General features: G+C 30.3%; 1 protein-coding gene across 9 annotated transcripts in view; it reads right to left on the reverse strand.

Moving 5' to 3' along the window:
• The window catches only part of LOC143047251 (uncharacterized), a 33636-nt gene extending 13462 nt beyond the window's left edge, over positions 1-20174 (reverse strand). For 2 of the 9 annotated variants that reach the window (XM_076220272.1, XM_076220266.1), the window contains exons 1-10: positions 20053-20174; positions 17761-17934; positions 16711-16809; positions 12234-12257; positions 8201-8356; positions 7587-7610; positions 7179-7193; positions 6728-6742; positions 1587-1685; positions 999-1137 (exon numbers count right to left, since the gene is read on the reverse strand). In XM_076220272.1, coding sequence (XP_076076387.1) covers positions 999-1137; positions 1587-1685; positions 6728-6742; positions 7179-7193; positions 7587-7610; positions 8201-8356; positions 12234-12257; positions 16711-16809; positions 17761-17934; positions 20053-20133 — 826 coding nt within the window. In that variant the 5' untranslated portion in view covers positions 20134-20174. The remainder of the gene's footprint in view (positions 1-998; positions 1138-1586; positions 1686-6727; positions 6743-7178; positions 7194-7586; positions 7611-8200; positions 8357-12233; positions 12258-16710; positions 16810-17760; positions 17935-20052) is intronic. The other 7 variants (XM_076220268.1, XM_076220269.1, XM_076220267.1 and 4 more) reach the window with 7 other exon arrangements.
• Positions 20175-20520: the final 346 nt, after the last annotated feature.

The following is a 20520-nucleotide window of genomic DNA, read 5'->3' on the forward strand; positions in this document are numbered from 1 at the left end:
TGGACTAATATCTAAAACTTCCTTAATTGTAATTTCTATGTTAGATTAAGTAACTTTAAAAAGAAATTTTGCCACCCATATTCATACTTAGATTATGTTAATAATAGTCTACAATCATGCTATTAAAGAAAAAGGGAGAGTCACCTAGTATACAGTACCGAGTATATCTTTGTATGTTAAAGATAGCACTGCAATCTGGGACTTGGTGATAAGGGTGAAGGTTTGGTACCATTAAAATGTTTAAACCTGCTGCAAAGTCAGGAATCTGATGTTCAGTTGTTGTCGTTTGTTGATGTGGTTCATATGTGTTTCTCAATTCTTATATAGATTAGGTCATTGGTTTTCCCGTTTGAATGGTTTTACACTAAGTTTAGTAATTTTTGGGGTCCTTCATAGCTTACTATTCGGTGTGAGACAAGGCTCCATGTTGGACACTGAACTTTGACCTATAATGGTTTACTTTTATAGAGTGTGACTTGGATGGAGAGTTGTCTCAGTGGCACTCATACCACATCTTCTTACATCTATTGATTTAGGTATTGCAGATTTAAAAATATGTCTTCCATTTCAGCTGCAACAAACTATATATATGTAACCGATATATAGGAATCAAAACATTTATATTTTACAAACTGCTGTCTATAAGTGATATTTTTTTGCAGCAAGGATATTTAAGTTTGGCAAATGATGAGAGTAGTTGTTCAAAAAAGCTTTGCCACTGAAATTACCTTCTGAAGAGAGAATTATAAGTACATATCACATAGCTTAAGACAAATTTTTTTTTTTAGTTTATAATGCAAGTTAAACTGTTTTATAAAACAAAAGGACTTAAATTAGTATTGTTTTATTATTATGAGTTTGGCTAGTTTTGTGGTTGCTCTAAGAGGCATTTCATGTTGTCATGATCAGAATGTTTCCAGTGTATGTTCCTCTCTTGGTTTAAATAATTTTTTTTAGAATTTTTCTATAAAAACAGGACATCAAAATAAAGTATATACCTGATGCTTGAGTCTGCATAGCTGGTTTGAAATATGACGAATATACATCTGGTTTCTTGATGTCCTGCCAAAATCTGTCCACTTCTGCCTGGGTTTTGAGTTTTCCTTCTTTCATCAGTTTATCCTGTAGTTCTATAATCTGTTAACAATGATAAAAAAAAAGTTCATGCTCTTGTCCTTGATCACAAAATTATGAATAGATTTATCAGCCATAAGTTAAAGTTACTTACTATCTCAAGTCAGGAATTCATCTGTTTGAAATACATGTATCTACTTGCAAATCTTTATTTGGTTGGATAATTTTAACAAGTGTTGACACTATGTTATGCACATGATACATGCTATTAGACTTTCACATATCTGAAGACGTATTTGTTCTCTCTTGACTTCATGAATATGAAAACTGTGACAAACAATACACATTCTCCAAAAAACTTTCTACAATTAACTTGTCTTTTACACATTATACTTGCGAGTATTGAATTTTGAATAGTATATATACATGTACATCAAATTCATAGGTGTTTTAACACTTTTAAAAATATAACTTAAAATGCAATAAAATCAACATGGATTTTCAATAATTACCTTTGCTGTTTCTGTTTTAGGAACTGTTTTGAGAAAATCTGTATTTGTTGACAATTCATGTCTTTTTAATTTCTTCTTCATACAGTTCTTTTGTGACTTCTAGAACAAACAAAAACTACATTGTATAAAAGAAAAGTATATTTCTATAGATTTACTTTAAAATAACTTGAAAAAGTACAATGCTGTAAAGTAGGGGATCATTAACTTATAGCCTTATCTAATTCTTTATACCACTTTCTCAATACTATACTACAATCACCTCTTTCTTGTATAGGCCAATGATTTATGTGATCACTATAGAATTCTTTGCAAAAAAAATCCATATGCTTCAAATCTGAACTTAAATGCCATGTTTTTTTTACAAATAAGTAATACTTTCTGGTCTCAGTGACTTAAAGGTTCACAGTTCTTAATTATCAAAGCAATAAAAGTTAGCAATTTAAATAAGGGGAAAATATGCTCAAAAGCAAGATAATAATGAATTGATCTGAACAAAATAGTTGAGGGCAAATATACTTTAGAAATGTACAATTTGTTTTGAAAGACAAAATTGCTTGTATCAGCAACAACTTTACAGTGACTTGACTGTTAGTGTTGCTATTCACCAATTGCAACTCATTCAAAATTTTGACCCAATTGCAATTTGTTTTATTAAATCAAATTGTTCAACTGGTCAAAAATTTGAACAAACTGTTCAGCAAAAATGTGAAAGTGCAAAGTGATGAAGTAAATCATACTTACAATCCTATAAGTCTGTAACTCCACTGTATTGATGCAATTCCTAAATCAGTCTATCAATCTGAATAGTTATATTACAGCCATTACCATACTAAAGGTGAACTGTTTTATTTTGAATTGCTATAAAAATGTCAAAACTAAGCTTTTATAGAGTTTTTCTTTCGAAAAGTATTCTATATTTATAAGAATCACACATTATGTGAATAAAAACATTTCATATTCAGTAAAATATGTATGAAATAACAATATGCTTCCTTGGGGAGATAACCTAAAATACTATTCTTTTGAATAAAGACTTTTTGAAACCAAAAAGCGATTATCTCCCCTTCCTACAAACATATTGTAATTTCAAATATTTTACTGAATATGAAATTTTTTTATTCACATAATGTGTGATTCTTATAAATATAGAATACTTTTCGAAAGAAAAACTCTATAAAAGCTTAGTTTTGACATTTTTATAGCAATTCAAAATAAAACAGTTCACCTTTAGTATGGTAATGGCTGTAATATAACTATACAGATTGATAGACTGATTTAGGAATTACATCAATACAGTGGAGTTACAGACTTATAGGATTGTAAGTATGATTTATTATTTTATCACTTTGCACTTTCACATTTTGGCTGAACAGTTTGTTCAAATTTTTGACCAGTTGAACAATTTGATTTAATAAAACAAATTGCAATTGGGGCAAAATTTTGAATGAGTTGCAATTGGTGAATAGCAACACTAACAGTCAAGTCACTGTAAAAGGAAATAATGATTTAAAAATTTTAAAAATACAATGACTTCACTATTCAGATAGAAATGTTTGCAAAATGTCCAAAAGTAAATGTAGCTTAAATTGTAAAATAATTCTATATACTAATTGCCAAAGAAATTAATACATCACATGTGAATACCATAAGATTGAAGGTGACTTATACTATATTTTGTAGTGAATTAAACTTATACAAATACATTGCAAGAAGATAAATCATCAACTTAATTTGATAAAATCATCCCACTTCTAAGATAATTTTGTTGTAATGTGATGCAAAATGGACACACACAAAAAAAAAAGAATGTGAAGTGCCAATCAAATTAACTTTAAACCTATATATATTTCATAATTACAAGAAAAATTTATTGCATTGTGCAGTTAAAATTTCACTTTTAAAATATCAACATAGTTTAGGGATTGTGTGAGAGGTTGTTAAGCTATCTGAACAAAGATTCAGAGAGTATTCTTTAGGATGAGATAGGGTCAAAAAGGTTTGAAAGGATTTTATAGGGTGATGTCTGGCTATTGACAAAAGGTTCAGGGATAATGTCAAGACAAAATGTCCACAGTTATGGGGTGATGTCTGGCTATTGACAAAAGGTTCAGGGATAATGTCAAGACAAAATATCCACAGTTATGGGGTGATGTCTGGCTACTGACAAAAGGTTCAGGGATAATGTCAAGACAAAATGTCCACAGTTATGGGGTGATGTCTGGCTATTGACAAAAGGTTCAGGGATAATGTCAAGACAAAATATCCACAGTTATGGGGTGATGTCTGGCTATTGACAAAAGGTTCAGGGATAATGTCAAGACAAAATGTCCACAGATGATGTCTAGACTAGAGGGATGTTCAGAAAACACTGAGTGGACAAAACTGGTTTTCAAAAAATTGAAACATCATCAAATGTACAGTTACAAAAATACCTTTACTCTGACAAGCTGTAAATTACAAAGATATTAGAGTTACTGTGAGATCATATCAAGACAAAATTATGTCCTCCAAATTTTACATTTTTATCTGTAGAAAAATATGTAGAAAATCTTTATACCAACACAAATCTAATAAATCAAAAACAATCACAGACACACTGTCATCATGAATCTTATAACAGCTGACCTACTGCTTTCACATGTTTTTGCAAACTTAAAACTGCTTGCAAATCCTTTTGAGAATGTTACATTGCTTATGATAGATGGTGAATATTTTTATTTATAACAGTACATATGTGTATATAAAAAAAAGGCGCAAACAGTTTTAGGCATAGGATATATACTGAATTCATTTTTTTTCTCTTGCTTTGCTATGACTGAGTCATTTTCCAAATCTTGAGGATTCAAGAATGCTTAGTAATTATAAATAACCTTCAGGGGACATAAACAAGAGGCTCTCAAGAGCCTGAATCGCTCACCCGTAAACAATGCCTTATTGAACATATTAAACCATGCCAGGCAAACATGTACAGCTAACAATTCTTCAATATTACAAATATATATGACTTACTATTTATAAATAAAGAAAATGAGACCAAAACACAAACACTTAAAACTTAGCAATGGACTGTGAAAATGAGGTCAAGTTCAAATAAAACCTGCGTAACCGACATATAGATCATAAAATATTTTCATACACCAAATATAGTTGACCTAATGCATAAAGTATTAAAAAAATAGACCAAAACTAAAAAAGTTAACTTTGACCACTGAATTATGAAAATGAGGTCAAGGTTAGATGACACCTGTCAGCTAGACATGTACACCTTACAATCATTCTATACACCAATTTTAGTAGACCTATTGCATATAGTATAAGAAAAACAGACCAAAACACAAAAACTTAACTATAACCACTGAACCATGAAAATGAGGCCAAGGTGAGATGACACCTGCCAGTTGGACATGTACACTTTACAGTTCTTCTATACACCAAATCTACTAGACTTATGACCTAATGAACATTTTTACCCCATGTCAGATTTGCTCTAAATGCTTTCGTTTTTGAGATATAAGCCAAAAACTGCATTTGACCCCTATGTTCTATTTAAATAAGGGCGGCCATGTTTTTTGACGGATCAAAAATCGAAGCACACACTTTGTGCAGGGTAATCTAAGGAACTATCATGCAAAGTTTCATCCAAATCCATTCAGTAGTTTCAGAGGAGAAGATTTTTTAAAGTTAGCAAATATGATGAACAAATTGTGAAAAATTGTCATTAAAGGACATTTACCCCTTAAGGGGTCAATTGACAATTTTGGTCATATTAACCTATTTGTAGATCTTACTTTGCTGATCATTTTTGCTGTTTACAGTTTATCTTTATCTATAATGATATTCAAGATAATGACCAAAAACTGCAAAATTTCCTTAAAATTACCAATTAAGTGGCAGCAACCCAACAATGGTTTGTTTGATTCGTCTGAAAATTTCAGGGCTGATAGATCTTGACCTAATGAACATTTTTACCCCATGTCAAATGCTTCCGTTTTTGAGATATAAGCCAAAAACTGCATTTGACCCCTATGTTCTATTTTAAGTAACGGCGGCCATGTTTTTTGACGGATCAAAAATCGAAGCACACAATTTGTGCAGGATAATCTAAGGAACAATCATTTTAAGTTTCATTCAAATCCATTCACTAGTTTCAGAGGAGAAGATGTTTGAAAAATTGTTAACGACGACAGACGACGACGACGACGACGACGACGACGACGACGACGGACGCCAAGTGATGAGAAAAGCTCACATGGCCTTTTAGGCCAGGTGAGCTAAAAAACCTCTTTTCATTGCCAATGAAACGTATGAAATAAGTTAAATGCATTTTATATTTTTAAGAAATGTAAAAACTCTTGTCCACTTATTAAAATATATGAAAAATAGGTTTCAATTCTAAAACATATCTTAAATATTTTGGGTGCAATCAACAGTTTTTTTCTATGACGTCACATTTTGAGGGACCATGCATAAGTGACCCTTAGTAGTGGACTGATTAATAAAGATACTTGTATAAAACTAGATATCACTGGAATCAGAATGTTCTCTAGTTTATAATGAAATAAAAATAATGTGTACTTTTAATATATTAAAAATATTCCATCCAATGAACATGGGGGAAAAAAGGTCTAATTTGAACATAAAAAACTTGAAACCAGGTCATGTGCACACCCATGAAGACATGATCCATGTACATTTTACATAATCAAAACTGTATGAAATTTGTAGGTTTTCACCTGACCTTTCAAAAAAATCTTGTTTCAGGGTACGGTTTCCTGCTCCGAAAAGAGCTACTGTGGCTGTAAATAAGTTTTCAATTTTCACTGCCAAAAAAACAGGATGTTTACAGTGTTGTCTCCCCTCAAAACATGTAAAGTTAATATAATTTTTAAAATTATTTCAATCATTCAACCTGTTTTAATTCAAAGCTAATTAACTAATTTTTACAATCAAATACAAAAAACATGATACTTTTTCACCAATTGAGTAAATAAACAGGGGTTTCCCTCCATGGTTATTTTTAGTCGGGGAATAACCCCTAGTTTTTTATACGAAACTGTTTATATCTATTTTATTTATGACAGAAGGTTGATATGATTTGTGCACCAAAAAAAATAGGTGAATTAATACATATGTAAAAATACCTTCTCTGGGACTTGCTGAAAAGCACAAATACGAAATCTTTTATAGCAAAGTAATTCAGCAATGTTATCATGTAAATTCGTGTATATCAGTTCTATAGTTAATTAAAATAAAATGTACCTTGAGAACAATCTAAATGAAATACAGATTCTTTGTCCATATTTGTTTACATGGATCTAAAAAAACCTCTTGCAGTTTCTAATTTGAATTAATTTTAGTAAATAAAAAAAAAGATATACAGCAAGCATTTCAGAGTTGCCACAAATTCAACAATTCATGTGCACTTATAGTTTGATATTATAACTGTTGAAATGTGTAAATTGTGTTTTATTCTCAAATAGTTCCTAATTTTTACTATTATTTCATTAATAAATATACATATATTATATCTGAAGAATGTTATGATTTGTGGACAAAAAAAGTTTAGATGAATTTAATCATTAATAAAAATACCTTCTCTGGGATTTGCTGAAAAGTACAAAAATGTAAAATTTATAGCAGAGTACTTCAACAAATGTGTTCATGTACATTCTGTTATCTTAAAACTTTATACATACTCGTGTATTTCCCTGCTTTTAAACTGTCTTGCAATCAAAAACCTTGGATTTTAAACTTGAATTCATTTAGTATAAAAAAAAAAAAAAAAGGTATATGCATCTTGAAATTGTAATAAATGTAAAAATGCATGTGCACTTAGTATAACTGTTAAAATATTTGAATTGAGCTATATTCTGTAATATTTCCAACATACAATTACCTTATCATATCATAAACATATATTTATACATGACTTTGGCAATAGTTTGTTAAAATTTGTGGATAAAAAAAAGTTAAGGTGAATTAAAACAAGTGTAAAAATACCTTCTCAAGGACATTTGGGACTTGCTGAAAAGCACAAAAAAATTTTTTTTTTTAAAGCAAATTACTTCTGGCAGCTGATTTATCATGTTTATTCATGTTATTAACCTGAAATAAGGAAATGCCCATGTATTGTCATGCTTTTATTTTCTTTTTCAATTAACAGGAATTTGAATTAATATCAAAATCGTAATAAATTTTCAAACTTCAAACAGGAAAACATTGATGCCAATTACAGATAAGCTATTATTCACCTGATTATTTTTTTTGTATAGAATTCCACACACATTTTTAATTTAGAGTACAAAACACCTTTAATGGTGGGCCCCTTTACAGATAGAGGTTTATGCACACTACATTATATGTCAACATTGCAAAATTTTCACATTTTTATTGAAATCACTGATGAGTCTTTTGTTACTAAGACGAAACGTGCATCTGGCGTAAATATCAAAATTAAATCCTGGCATCTATGATGAGTTTATTGATCTCAACACTTGCTTAATGTTCATGCTTTGCTGAGAGAGCACAGGTAGAGCAGCTATCAGAGCATAAAAAAAGTGAGCAAAACATGAGATATAATTTGGATAAGACTGCATTTCATTTTGTAAACCTACTTTTGTTTCTTCTTCCTCTTGTCTTGGTGTTCTTGGAGTCCTTGGTGTTTGTGATCGACTATCAGACTGTGTTTTAACTCTGAGTGCCAGACCAGAAACCTTTTTGGAGTAAAAATTTCCACCGTCTTCTTGGTTTTCCATAATTTGTTGATATCGCTGAAAAATAATCACATTAAAAATCATTTCATAATAAATAGATGAATATACTTCTGGTTTTGTCATTTGCATATATATTTTGTTTTTCTTTATAATTTTGCAAAAATAGTATAATATTTTTCCCATATCCTTAGATAAAGAAGAACGTATCATAGAGAACAATATTTTGCCATTTTGACGAGTAAAGAAATGTCATCAAATTATAAATAATGCAATTTTGTTACATTGTATTTATCTTTTTCTAAATGATGAATTACAGTGACTTGACTGTTAGTGTTGCTATCCACCAATTGCAACTCATTCAAAATTTTGACCAAATTGCAATTTGTTTTATAAAATCAAATTGTTCAACTGGTCAGAATATTGAACAAATTGTTCAGTCAAAATGTGAAAATGCAAGGTGATAAAATAAAATATACTTACAATCCTATAAGACTTGTACTCCACTTAAATGATGTCATTACTAAATTTGTCTATCAATCTGTATAGTTATATTATAGCCATTACCATACTAAAGGTGAACTGTTTTATTTTGAATTGCTATAAAAATGTCCAAACTAAGCTTTTATATAGTTTTTCTTTCGAAAAGGATTTTATATTTATAAGAATCATATATCATTTAAAATAATACATCATATATTCAGTAAAATACGTGTGAAATAACAATATGCTATTGATAAGTTTCCTTGGGGAGATAACCTAAAATACTATTCTTTTGAATAAAGATTTTTTGAAACCAAAAAAGATTATCTCCCCTTCCTACAAACATATTGCAATTTCACAAATATTTTACTGAATATGAAATGTTTTTATTCACATAATGTGTGATTCTTATGAATATAGAATACTTTTCGAAAGAAAAACTATATAAAAGCTTAGTTTGGACATTTTTATAGCAATTAAAAATAAAACAGTTCACCTTTAGTATGGTAATGGCTATAATGTAACTATACAGATTGATAGACTGATTAAGTAATACCATCAATAAAGTGGAGTTAAAGTCTTATAGGATTGTAAGTATGTTTTATTTTATCACCTTGCACTTTCACGACTTGACTGTGGTTTTCTACAGCAGTTGGTTCAAATTTCTGACCAGTTGAACAATTTGGTTTAATAAGACAAATTGCAATTTGGTCAAAATTTTGAATGAATTGCAATTGGTGGATAGCAACACTAACAGTCAAGTCACTGTAATAGCTTTTAAATATTCAATTTTGTAGATATTTAATTTTTATGGTAAGAAATCACTTGGCAGGAGTATTTACAACCTTTTATGGGGAATAATGCATTCTCAATTCTTTTTCTTGGCAAAATAATTGCTCTTCTCATACATCATCTTTATCTTAACTTGTACACACACATATATATTACTGTTAGATTATCTAAATTATTGATAATTTCATACTGTCAACAAAATTAAAGACAATTTCCTAAGTTACTAAACAGTAAAGATTGATGTTAAAACTGGAAAAAATTGTTATTTAATAGAATAAAGAAAGGCATGTTGACAAAAAACAAATATATCTCAATTTTAAAAGTAAAGTAACCCTCAGAAATGTGAATAAAGCTAAACCTTAACCTTTGTGATCATCAAAATCATGCAAGAAATGTGCATTTAGACCAGGATTCAGCTAACGTGCATACATGTCTATGCTAAATGACATACAATTTCTTTGTCTTTCTTGTTTATCTTTATATCAATTTTCATAAAATTCAATACTTCAAACACACATATAAAACACTCAGCTTTCAGGAAAGTTCATAAAAAAGGTAAGAAAAGCACAAAACTTTAAAAATAAATGTTGAGCATGATTTGTGTTTGTAAGTTTCTTTGTATGCTTTGTAAATCAGAAAAACAAATACATAACAACAAAAATATCAATAATTGTTGTTCAATAAGAGATCTTTATGTCTGTTTTAATTTTTTTCTATAGAATCTTTGAATCAGTTTAAGGTGGTACCTACTTGACTAAAATTAATTTGGCTCGTTTAATTTTCAAAAAACTTGAACCAATCATTTTCTCAGAAAAATTTGGTTGGATATATAGCAGTTTAAAAAACACTTATTTTGATCATTGAGAAGTTTAATATTTCCTTAACTATACAATGTAATTAAAACGTTTAGCTGATATTACAGATTCTAATGCAATTAGTTTGTAACGATAATTTTCATTGGACGTTGATAAATATTTTGAGGGGTTAGATTCCACGTTCTACCAGTCCGTAACTAAGAAAGCCACCATTTTGAATTCTGATTTTTCTGGGATATGTAATTTCTCAAAAAATAAACAAGATATTTACATTTTGAGCCTCAAAATCTTCTTTTAGTCTATATTGAAGACATTCTGAAGCGTACGAAAAGTAAAAATACGTTTAGTATTCATGTTTGACATTCAGCGTAAACACATGACGTCACATTGTTTGGATGCTAAAGACAATGCAACAGATTCGCGGACTTTTTCATTTATGCCATTTTTAAGCCAAAATATTTATTAAATAACATTTATTTTAAAATGTGGCATTAGAATGGAGATAACTGTATTGTATTTTAAGCTTGGCCTTCGTAAAACTTGATTTTACTGTCGCAAATATCCGTTTACCTATCTCCGCTCCGCGTCGCTAGGTAAACTCAATTTGCGACAGTAAAATCTACGTTTTACGAAGGCCAATCTTAAAATACAATACAGTTATCTCCTAAGTTATCTCCCTGTACCACCTTAAACTGATTCTAAAAATGTATTGTATGTGACTGAAGATCGATGTATAAAGATTAAATCTCCTTCATTCTCTAAAAAATGATTTTGTTTACTTTTTTGTCTTCTTGTGATCTCTTCTTCAGCTTAGTTTGTGTCATTATGGGTACAGTCACCAAACATGTACTCTCTCAAAGATTGAGGCATGATAATGACCTTGAGATGTCATACAATATTATTTTTACTTTTCATTTAACTTATACAATGTATATACATTTTTTACAAATTTGGCAGTCAGTAAAAATCAACCCCTAAGTTTGACATGTTTTTGGAATAACCATTAGATATACCACCAGACTAGCTATAGATTTTTAGGTTGATACAGCCAAAGCCAGGAATAGGGAGTCAGTAGAACACCCCCCCCCCCCTCCCATAAAATGATAATATTATTTAACACTTAAAAACTTTAGATTCAGATTTAAGTTTGACTATACAGAGTATGATGCCCCTAAATAAAAAAAACGATTAGAAATTGTTTGTAGATAGGATTTGGTAAGTAGAGCTAAAACTGATGTGAGCTATCATTTTTTCACAATCAGAGCATACATGTAGATTTGTTATAATAAAATTTCACATCAATTACTTTCATTGATCACATTTCAGTGTTACAATACAATTATCTTTCATGCTGAAAAAGCTTACTTTTTACGTAATTTATCATGCAGGTTATTTTTTTCTTTTATAAGAGTTTGGGTTATCACACTTTCTTTGAAGCTACTGGTTATTCACAAGTGAAAATATGTCAATTTGAATAAGGCTTTCAGCTTAAACATTTCACTATATTGAAGGACATTGTCAATATTAATGTTAAGAATTTTTGGGGGTTGCAAATTTTCAATACTCTCTAGTTTTTCTAGAGTTGTATGATCAAATTCAGTTAACTCATTCTGTAAATAACAACAAAAAATGAATAAGAAAAGTTTTTGATATGATGAAAGGTATAATAAGGCTCTGCTGACCAAAGTTTAAGACAAGAATAAAAGCAAAATTGCTCTTCACGAATAAGAAATAGAAAAAAGTTGTAAAGATCCATGTTGAATTGGAAAATAAGCAAAATGTAATAAAAATCTTCACTTGTGATTCATGCAGTTTGTGTATGTAAAATCTGCTGTTAAATCTCCTACCTCAGATGATGACTGATAGACAATCTAAATTTATACATACATCACATTATAAATATAAAATCATATCACAAATAGACAATCTAAATTTATACATATATCATATTATAAATATAAAATCATATCACAAAATACTGTGATGGTTTCATAGTCAGGCAAACTACAGTGCATAGACATAAATATATGATTATTTAATTAAGACTTTTCAGTAAATATTTCAAGATTTATTTACATGACTAAACTGAAAAAATGATCTTAATTATTTCTAAGCCTCACATTTGACCATGATATTAAATCAGTTCACTAAAAATCAATCATTTGATCATGAGGACAAAATATGCACAGTTATCAATTACATGTATATGAAGAGCCATTGTGTGATCAAATGTGACTTTACTTCTGCGAATGACATCAACCTCTTAGAATGATTGGCATTAGTCACATTTCTATAATATTTACCTACAAATTAAGAATATATAACTGGAAACTTCATTTAATTTTCAAAATGTAAAATGCTGTTGTTATCTGGGCTCCATTTTCCTAACTATATATTGAATCAATACAATTTCTATTTAACTTGGAATATTTACAATATCATAAAGTGCTACTTCATTGTTGGTAAATGAAAATTGATGCTGTTGGAAACAAGACTATAAGCATTAGAGAACCATCTCTTTGAGGAGATGTACAAGACGAAGTGCATCCACTTTGTTGCTTTTTGCTAGAAAAATCAGTGCACTGGCAACATACTAAGCTAAGAAATTTAATGCTTTAAATAGAGACTAAATCTTGAGAGCGCAGTTTCACTAAATCATAGAACTTAGTTGCTGTAGATAGGATGTGTTTCATTGAACTGCAGTGAAGGTCAAAATATTTTCTGGTAGATGACAAATTTAAACATTTAAATGTAATTAAAGTGATGGTATTTATAATCTGTGCTTTAAAGGGGCACTAGCTACGAGATATATAAAAAATCTAAAGTTTGATTTTTTTTCTGTTCAATCAATAATGAATGTGAAATAGTGAAATAACAATTCGCTTTTTGCGGCCAAAAAGGTTCAATTTTGTCAAATTACGCTAAGAAACATTGATAATTAGTAATTCACTTGCAAGTGAATGAGTCGACCTCTTTAAATCCGTATTCATGTGAACTTCAATTTAACCCCTAGCTAGAGATTGACAACGCATGCATTGTACGTGTACTGGTTATTTAAAGTCAAAGAATGTCAACAATGAAAGTGAAACTACGGTAAATCATTTTATTACTAATTCGATGCACATAAAATCATTCTTATACGGTTAAAAACAATGAGAAACATCTATTTTTAATCTATAAAATAAAATCAAACAGACCTATAAAAATCCAATTGCACGTGTTGGTTTAATCTATTCATATCTTTATTTATGTTTACATCGCTTATATGGTCATCTGAGGTCAAATCGATAGTTAATTAGATGGCGTCTGGACTAAAATACACACGAAACGAACCTATATATTATCTACCCCATGCTCTGTAAATTGTTTATTTTAGACTTTTGATAGTTTGGATAAATGCTTTACATTGTTATAAATCAAATATGAGAATTTGAGTCAAATCGGTGACCATGAATTTGACAGCTAGTGCCCCTTTAATAAAGTCCTTTTATACATGTCTGGAATTTTCTGGTTTAATGACAAATTTAAACATTTAAATGTAATGAAAGTGATGGTATTTATAATCTGTGCTTTAATTATTAAAAGTCCTTAATACATATCTGGAAATATGAATCAAGAATACAAAATTAAATTCAAAATTAAACCAATGGATTTCCAATCAATTGGAGTCTAAAATAATGAACATTTTCCCCTTGGTTAATACAGGATTTATGCAAAGATCAAAGATAAAGAATCAAATATTAGAAGGTTTAACATTATAAATTATATGGTTTGCTACTGACCCCATAAAAAGTTAGTAAAATGCATAGGGGGTGAGGCCAAAGGCCGAAGCTCCTATGAATTTTACTCACCCTTTGTGGTTTATCGAATATATCACACACGGTACTTTCCTGCTGCGTTTTGTAGAAAAATAAACAATGAAATACAACAGCTGCAATAACTATTAAAAGTAGACGATATATGGTTTGCTACTGACCCCATAAAAAGTGAGTAAAATGCATAGGGGGTGAGGCCAAAGGCCGAAGCTCCTATGAATTTAACTCACCCTCTGTGGTTTATCAAATATATCACACACGGTACTTTCCTGCTGCGTTTTGTAGAAAAATAAACAATGAAATACAACAGCTGCAATAACTATTAAAAGTAGACTTAACGTCATGAACCTAATTTGAAATTTACTAACCCAGGTCCCCCTTCAGATCCATAGGGGGTCACCACATGATGGCTTAAACCAATTAATATATTACAATCAATGTCATAGTTATTGTATACTTTCAAATGAAATTTATAAATAATTTTGTTTTTAATTCATATTTTATACATGTATATATATATATATATATATATATAGTAATGCTCTACACTAATGAAGAATCAAAACTGGTCTCTTGCAAGACATTGAAATTGCTTCAAACTTCAGACAATCAGCTGAACATAATTTTAAGCACATTATGAAGAATTGTCAGATGCCAATTATACATCAGACATCTTTTCAAACATTTGATTGTCACACCTTATAATTGCCCCTTATTATAAATGCCTTTATCTTGTTCTGATTTAGAAGAAATGTGCTAATTACTTTTTTTAATCTGAAAAATTATGGGTAAGTTCATTCTTTATACACCAATGTCAAATCCTCATCACTTCATTGGCTAAATATCAGTAGTATAAGAATTTCTTAACCAATGAGAGAATGCTTTGGTGCATAATTTTGATTTTTTTTTATATCTTGAATGCCTCAGATTCAGAATTGGTGAATCAATCAAGCAATGCAACCTTTGCCAAGTTTTATATTACCTTTCTTCTGTTCTGAAATATTTGTGTTACATCAAAGAATTATCTTTTTGATACAATCAAAAAACATTTTTTAGATGGCATAAAATCGTTTAATCTTCTCAACTAATAAACTGTCAAAACATTGACATATCAGGACTGACTTATTTGAAGAACTTTCTATTGCACAATATCTGAATATAAATGCATCATTTGCAGTAATAGCATGCAACGTACATTGTATATCAAGTGTTGCATGCCAGTTTCCATGCAGGAAATGTACAGGAAAAAAGTGATCATAAAAATTAAAGATGGGTCATCGATATAAATTCTCTGAAAAGAAATTTCTAACTAAACTGAACAGAAAAGATATTTCCTGGAACTTTATAAACAAAAACAAAAACAAACAGAATTTTTTTTTTAGAATAATTACAATTGCTGTTTCCTGTAAAAGAGAAATCTGAAAGCTACATACAATTTTGTACTAAGGAAATACTAATTCTGTTACTGTATCTACAGCTATAAAAGGTAAGAAGATACATGTAGCTGACAGTGTTCCAGCTAGGATTTCAAAAGGGTAGGGAGCCAATGATGAAAAGGACACTTTAGCACAATGATTGATATTTCAAAATGGGCATGTCAACATTGTCTTATGTAAACTGCAGGGGTTTCAGCTAGTAGTTTGAGGGGGTTTAGTCACTTTTAGGCTAGATGAAAATCAACTTTATTTTGGGTAACAGCATTAAAGGTACCAAGGACGTATATTTCTAGCTCAGCCTTCAATAGATTATTTTTTATGCATGATGGGTCTAAAGGTTAAGTTGTAATGCAGAGGGCAGCAGCGTTTGTAGACTTATTTTTATGCTTGTTAGTTAAAATACTACACATTAATCTGCAATACAGTCGGGAACAATACCTAACATTGTCTCCAGGGGGCCAACCTGGATACCAAAACTTTTTTCAAGGACCCAGTAGAAATTTTAAGGCCCTACCAGGGTATTTTTACTACAGGTACATTCTTAATAGTCTTGAATGTTCTTATAAAGGCAATAATAGATGTTTGAAATGCCTAATACATGTAGCTTGTTTCTGATTGTATATACATGTATAAAGATATCTATTAGATTTCGATGAACAGGACAAGTACATGTAGATATAAATCAATTAATTACTAAAATATGAAAAGAAAATTGAGGAAATAATAAGATTATTTGAAGGATGAATAGGAATAAAGTTCTGTAAATTCAAAAATTATTGCGTGCATTTATTATTGTGATTTTGTCATCTTTTACTAAAATACGATTTTATTTTTTGCGATATTCAGAAAAATCCGGTTTGATTCATACAAAAAATTTCAAAATGTGCATTTTTCGCAATAAAAAAACATTGTAATAATTTCTCAATTAACAGTACTCTATAATTATTTTTAACTAAATGATTTCCATATCCAACACCATCAAAAAAAAAACTAGGCTTTGGAAGAAATTGTATATATATACATTTGTAGTATATATATTACTGGTATTCACTAAAGTTTTATCTTTTTCTTACCTCTTCCCTTTTCTTTTTTCTCTTTTCAGTATTTCCATCCATATCATGATCATTTTCTTTTTCAGATTTGATCTTTTTCTTTTTTCTTCTGCCTTTTTCCTGAAATATTAAAAATGTGTCTCAATAATATACATATATATATATAATAAGATAAACAAGAATGCGTCCCCAGTACACGGATGACCCATCCACACTATCATTTTCTGTGTTCAGTGAATCGTGAAGATTGGGGAAAAATCTCTAATTTGGCATTAAAATTAGAAAGATCATATCATAGGGAACATGTGTACTAAGTTTCAAGTTGATTAGACTTGATCTTCATCAAAAACTACCTCGACCAAAAACTTTAACCTGAAATGGGATAGACAGACGCACAGACGGGAGGACGAACAGACAACGAAAGAACAGACAGATGCACAGACCAGAAAACATAATGCCCATAAATGGGGCATAAAAAGTCGGAACCAATGACAACTCTACGACAGATTTGTTTCCATCGAATCACAAGTGATGGCAATACAAGGATGAAAACACATTCTGTATATATAATTCGACTAAGTTAACAATGTTAGATCTGTGAATTTGTGGAAGCAATAATGTTTTTGTCCTTCCCTGGCTGGAATTCGAACCTCATGCTACTAAGATATCTCGGCACCAAAATCGTCTTGCTCTATGCCCGACATGCTAGACAACTAAACCACCTAGGCTATTAATTACAGTCCTGTTATTTTCTTGATTACAAATTCAAAGAAATTAGCTATTGTATGTTGCATATTTAATTGAAAAGATTGTCATGGTACTAGAGTGTTGTTGGTTATGGAAACATTTTTAACATAAGAATCTATCAAAGTATAAAACTCAAAACATAACAGTAAACACTATCCATGACATTATTATGTTTACATCAAGTTGCGGGTATTTTGAATACATCCTATGTTCATTAAATTCATAAATGAGTAAGATGATGCATTCAAGTGAACACTTTGTTTCTTGTAATAATTGTAGAATCCTGGAAGTTCATGCATAATATTCAGACATAAAATATATTACTTTAATTTTATCATCTTCCATTCCATAATCAGTTAAGACAGATGGTAAGTTTGATTCTTTGTGAGTTCTGGCTGAGTATGCACTCCTGACTCTAGTCAGATCTATCCTCATGGACTGAGGTCGAGATGACTCTCCTTCTTTATCAGTGTCAGCGTCTGTGTCTTCATATTCATCCTGAAAAAGTCATTTTAATTATATCATGTAACTTGCATCTTTTATATAAGCTTTGGATTTCAAATATTTTGGCCACGAGCATCACTGAAGAGACATGTATTGTCGAAATGCGCATCTGGTGCAACAAAATTGGTACCGTTAATTTTATTGCATATAAATGGGCACACTACATGTAGCTAAACATTATGTTAATTACACAATATACATGCTCTTGAAGGTACAAATTGCAAATGAAAATAACAAATTATAAGAGAACAGATTTTAATACAGCATAAAATTATCAATTTAATAAGAACTGTCAAGGAATAGTTTAATTAACAAATGGGAACACATAGAAAATATATAGCTCTTTCAATTCACTTATAGGTTATGCTTTTCAAGTGTTCTGTTTCTATTGTTTATCAATATCTCTATCTAGTAAACTTTGGCAACAAAAGTTAACAATCTTTAGTCAGCAAGGTTTTTTATATAGGATAGCAATCGCCATTGACAGTAAAACCTCGTCTGACCCACTAAACAAGCCCCTGTGCAAAATCCCTCCCGTTAGGGGTTTAGTATCATACCATCATAACATACATTGTATATGAGAAGAACATAACTGATGTCATGCCAACAACTGGTTTTTAAATAAATGTGTTTAGTTCTGATGCAAAGACCCTATAAATGTAAGTGAATCAATATTAAGGTAGATGGGGTGTCTAAATTATAATCCATAGAATTTTTTAATAATTTGCCAAAATGTAGTTTATATCATGCTTTAAAAAAAAAAAGATTGGGTCACTGGGCTTATTTTCATGCTTCAAGGTGTTCAAAAAGTAATTAATTCCACTATTTTTAAAGGCCTCATTTGAACAATTTATTATCAGGTTTTTTATTGTACCAAGTGTACTGGTAAGAACAAAAGACAATTTAGTAGTTGAATAATGGCTTGAAGACGAAATAAATCTATATTTGTAAGGTGTTTTGTGTAGCTTCGGAAGCCAGTACATACATTGTGTAGTTGGGACTTTCATTGTATTTGGTTCTGCTTGAAAAGGGGTAGCTATAAAATTTACGTTTGTTACAGATGACGTTTACTGAAAATGGAGTCAGTTGGAATGTTTGTGAATTAGTGATTTATTTTTTCAGAACCTCAATGTAAAATTTACGCCATACAATAATAATATGTTCAGTGGACTGTGAAAATGAGGGAAAATCTAAAATTTTGCTTTGAAATTGAAAAGATCATATCATAGGGAATATGTGTACTAAGTTTCAAGTTGATTGGACTTTAACTTCATCAAAAACTACCTTGACCAAAAACTTTAACCTGAAGCAGAACAGACAGACGAACGCACAGACTAGAAAACATAATGCCCATATATAAATGGTGCATAAAAATGTGCATGCAAGACTTATTTAGAACATGTATATATATGTATTGATTATTGTATGCATGCATTGGTTCAATTATACTTCAATAATCCTGATAAAAAAATAAAATTTCAGGAATCTCATTTCATATGACTCTAAAGATAATTTTATAAACTCGAATGACTAAGTTTTACTCTTAAAGAATTTAGAAAATGGTCAGCAGTGACTAAATTAGCTGTATTTATTCAAGTTAAAAAAAATGTACATGCACAAATGTATAAGGATCATCATGCAGAAGTCAGTCTTGCTGTAAACTGCATCACATATGAATTTTTACATTTGATATGGTAATACATGTAGTTTTGTTCTACAGACTGACTGGAATTTTAATGCGCTAGAAACAGTCTGAACAATGACATACATCTGTAATACCCTACCCTGGCTACCCAGACTGGTACATTTTTATTTTCACCATTACGGTGTTAGGGTATAGTAGCAGACCAGTTCTGCTGCTCTTTCAAGTGCATGATTGTATACTTGCCAAGCAGATCATTAGCAAATACTAATTTTAAAATATTAGTCTTAACCGCGCCAGGGATCCAAATCACGACCTAACACTCGAGGCGATCAAGCTATGAAGCTACAATGTATTGCTAACCAACGAGGTGCAAATTGATTCAATAAAAATAACCGCCTGCAAAAGATAACATTATGTGTTGCCATTCTATCAGTTCAAAAAGGGACCATTTTATTCTTAAAACATACTTCATTATTTTTCGATGATTTGTGATCTCCTTCGGGGGTTTTGATAGTAACTTGTCGAGGAGATTTATTTTCTTCCTCCATATTGTTGATGTTGTCTTGGTATCAACTTCGTTTCCGGTTCCTAATTTGATACTAAATTTGGTGATATGACGGAACAGAAGCAAGAAAATTCCGATTAATTTTGTGCACTCGTTCTTAATAAATAATAACTATTTTAAAGCGATAAGCGATTACGATGAACCAGGTCTTGAATTAACGAAAACAAGTATACAATGTATACAGAAATGATAGACCAGCAAACAACAAAAATCAAAGCCATGGCGGTGTTCTAATAGCTCACCAAAGAGTTTATTAGTTCTGAAATTGTAGAACTTAAAACAGATTGTGAAATAGTTTGGGCAGAAATTAACATCTCTGGCACAAAAAAGATCTGTGTTGGTAGTTACTATAGACCCCCATCAGATAAAG

Source organism: Mytilus galloprovincialis, chromosome 10 (assembly GCF_965363235.1).
Source record: "Mytilus galloprovincialis chromosome 10, xbMytGall1.hap1.1, whole genome shotgun sequence".
Classification (NCBI taxonomy): Eukaryota; Metazoa; Mollusca; class Bivalvia; order Mytilida; family Mytilidae; genus Mytilus; species Mytilus galloprovincialis.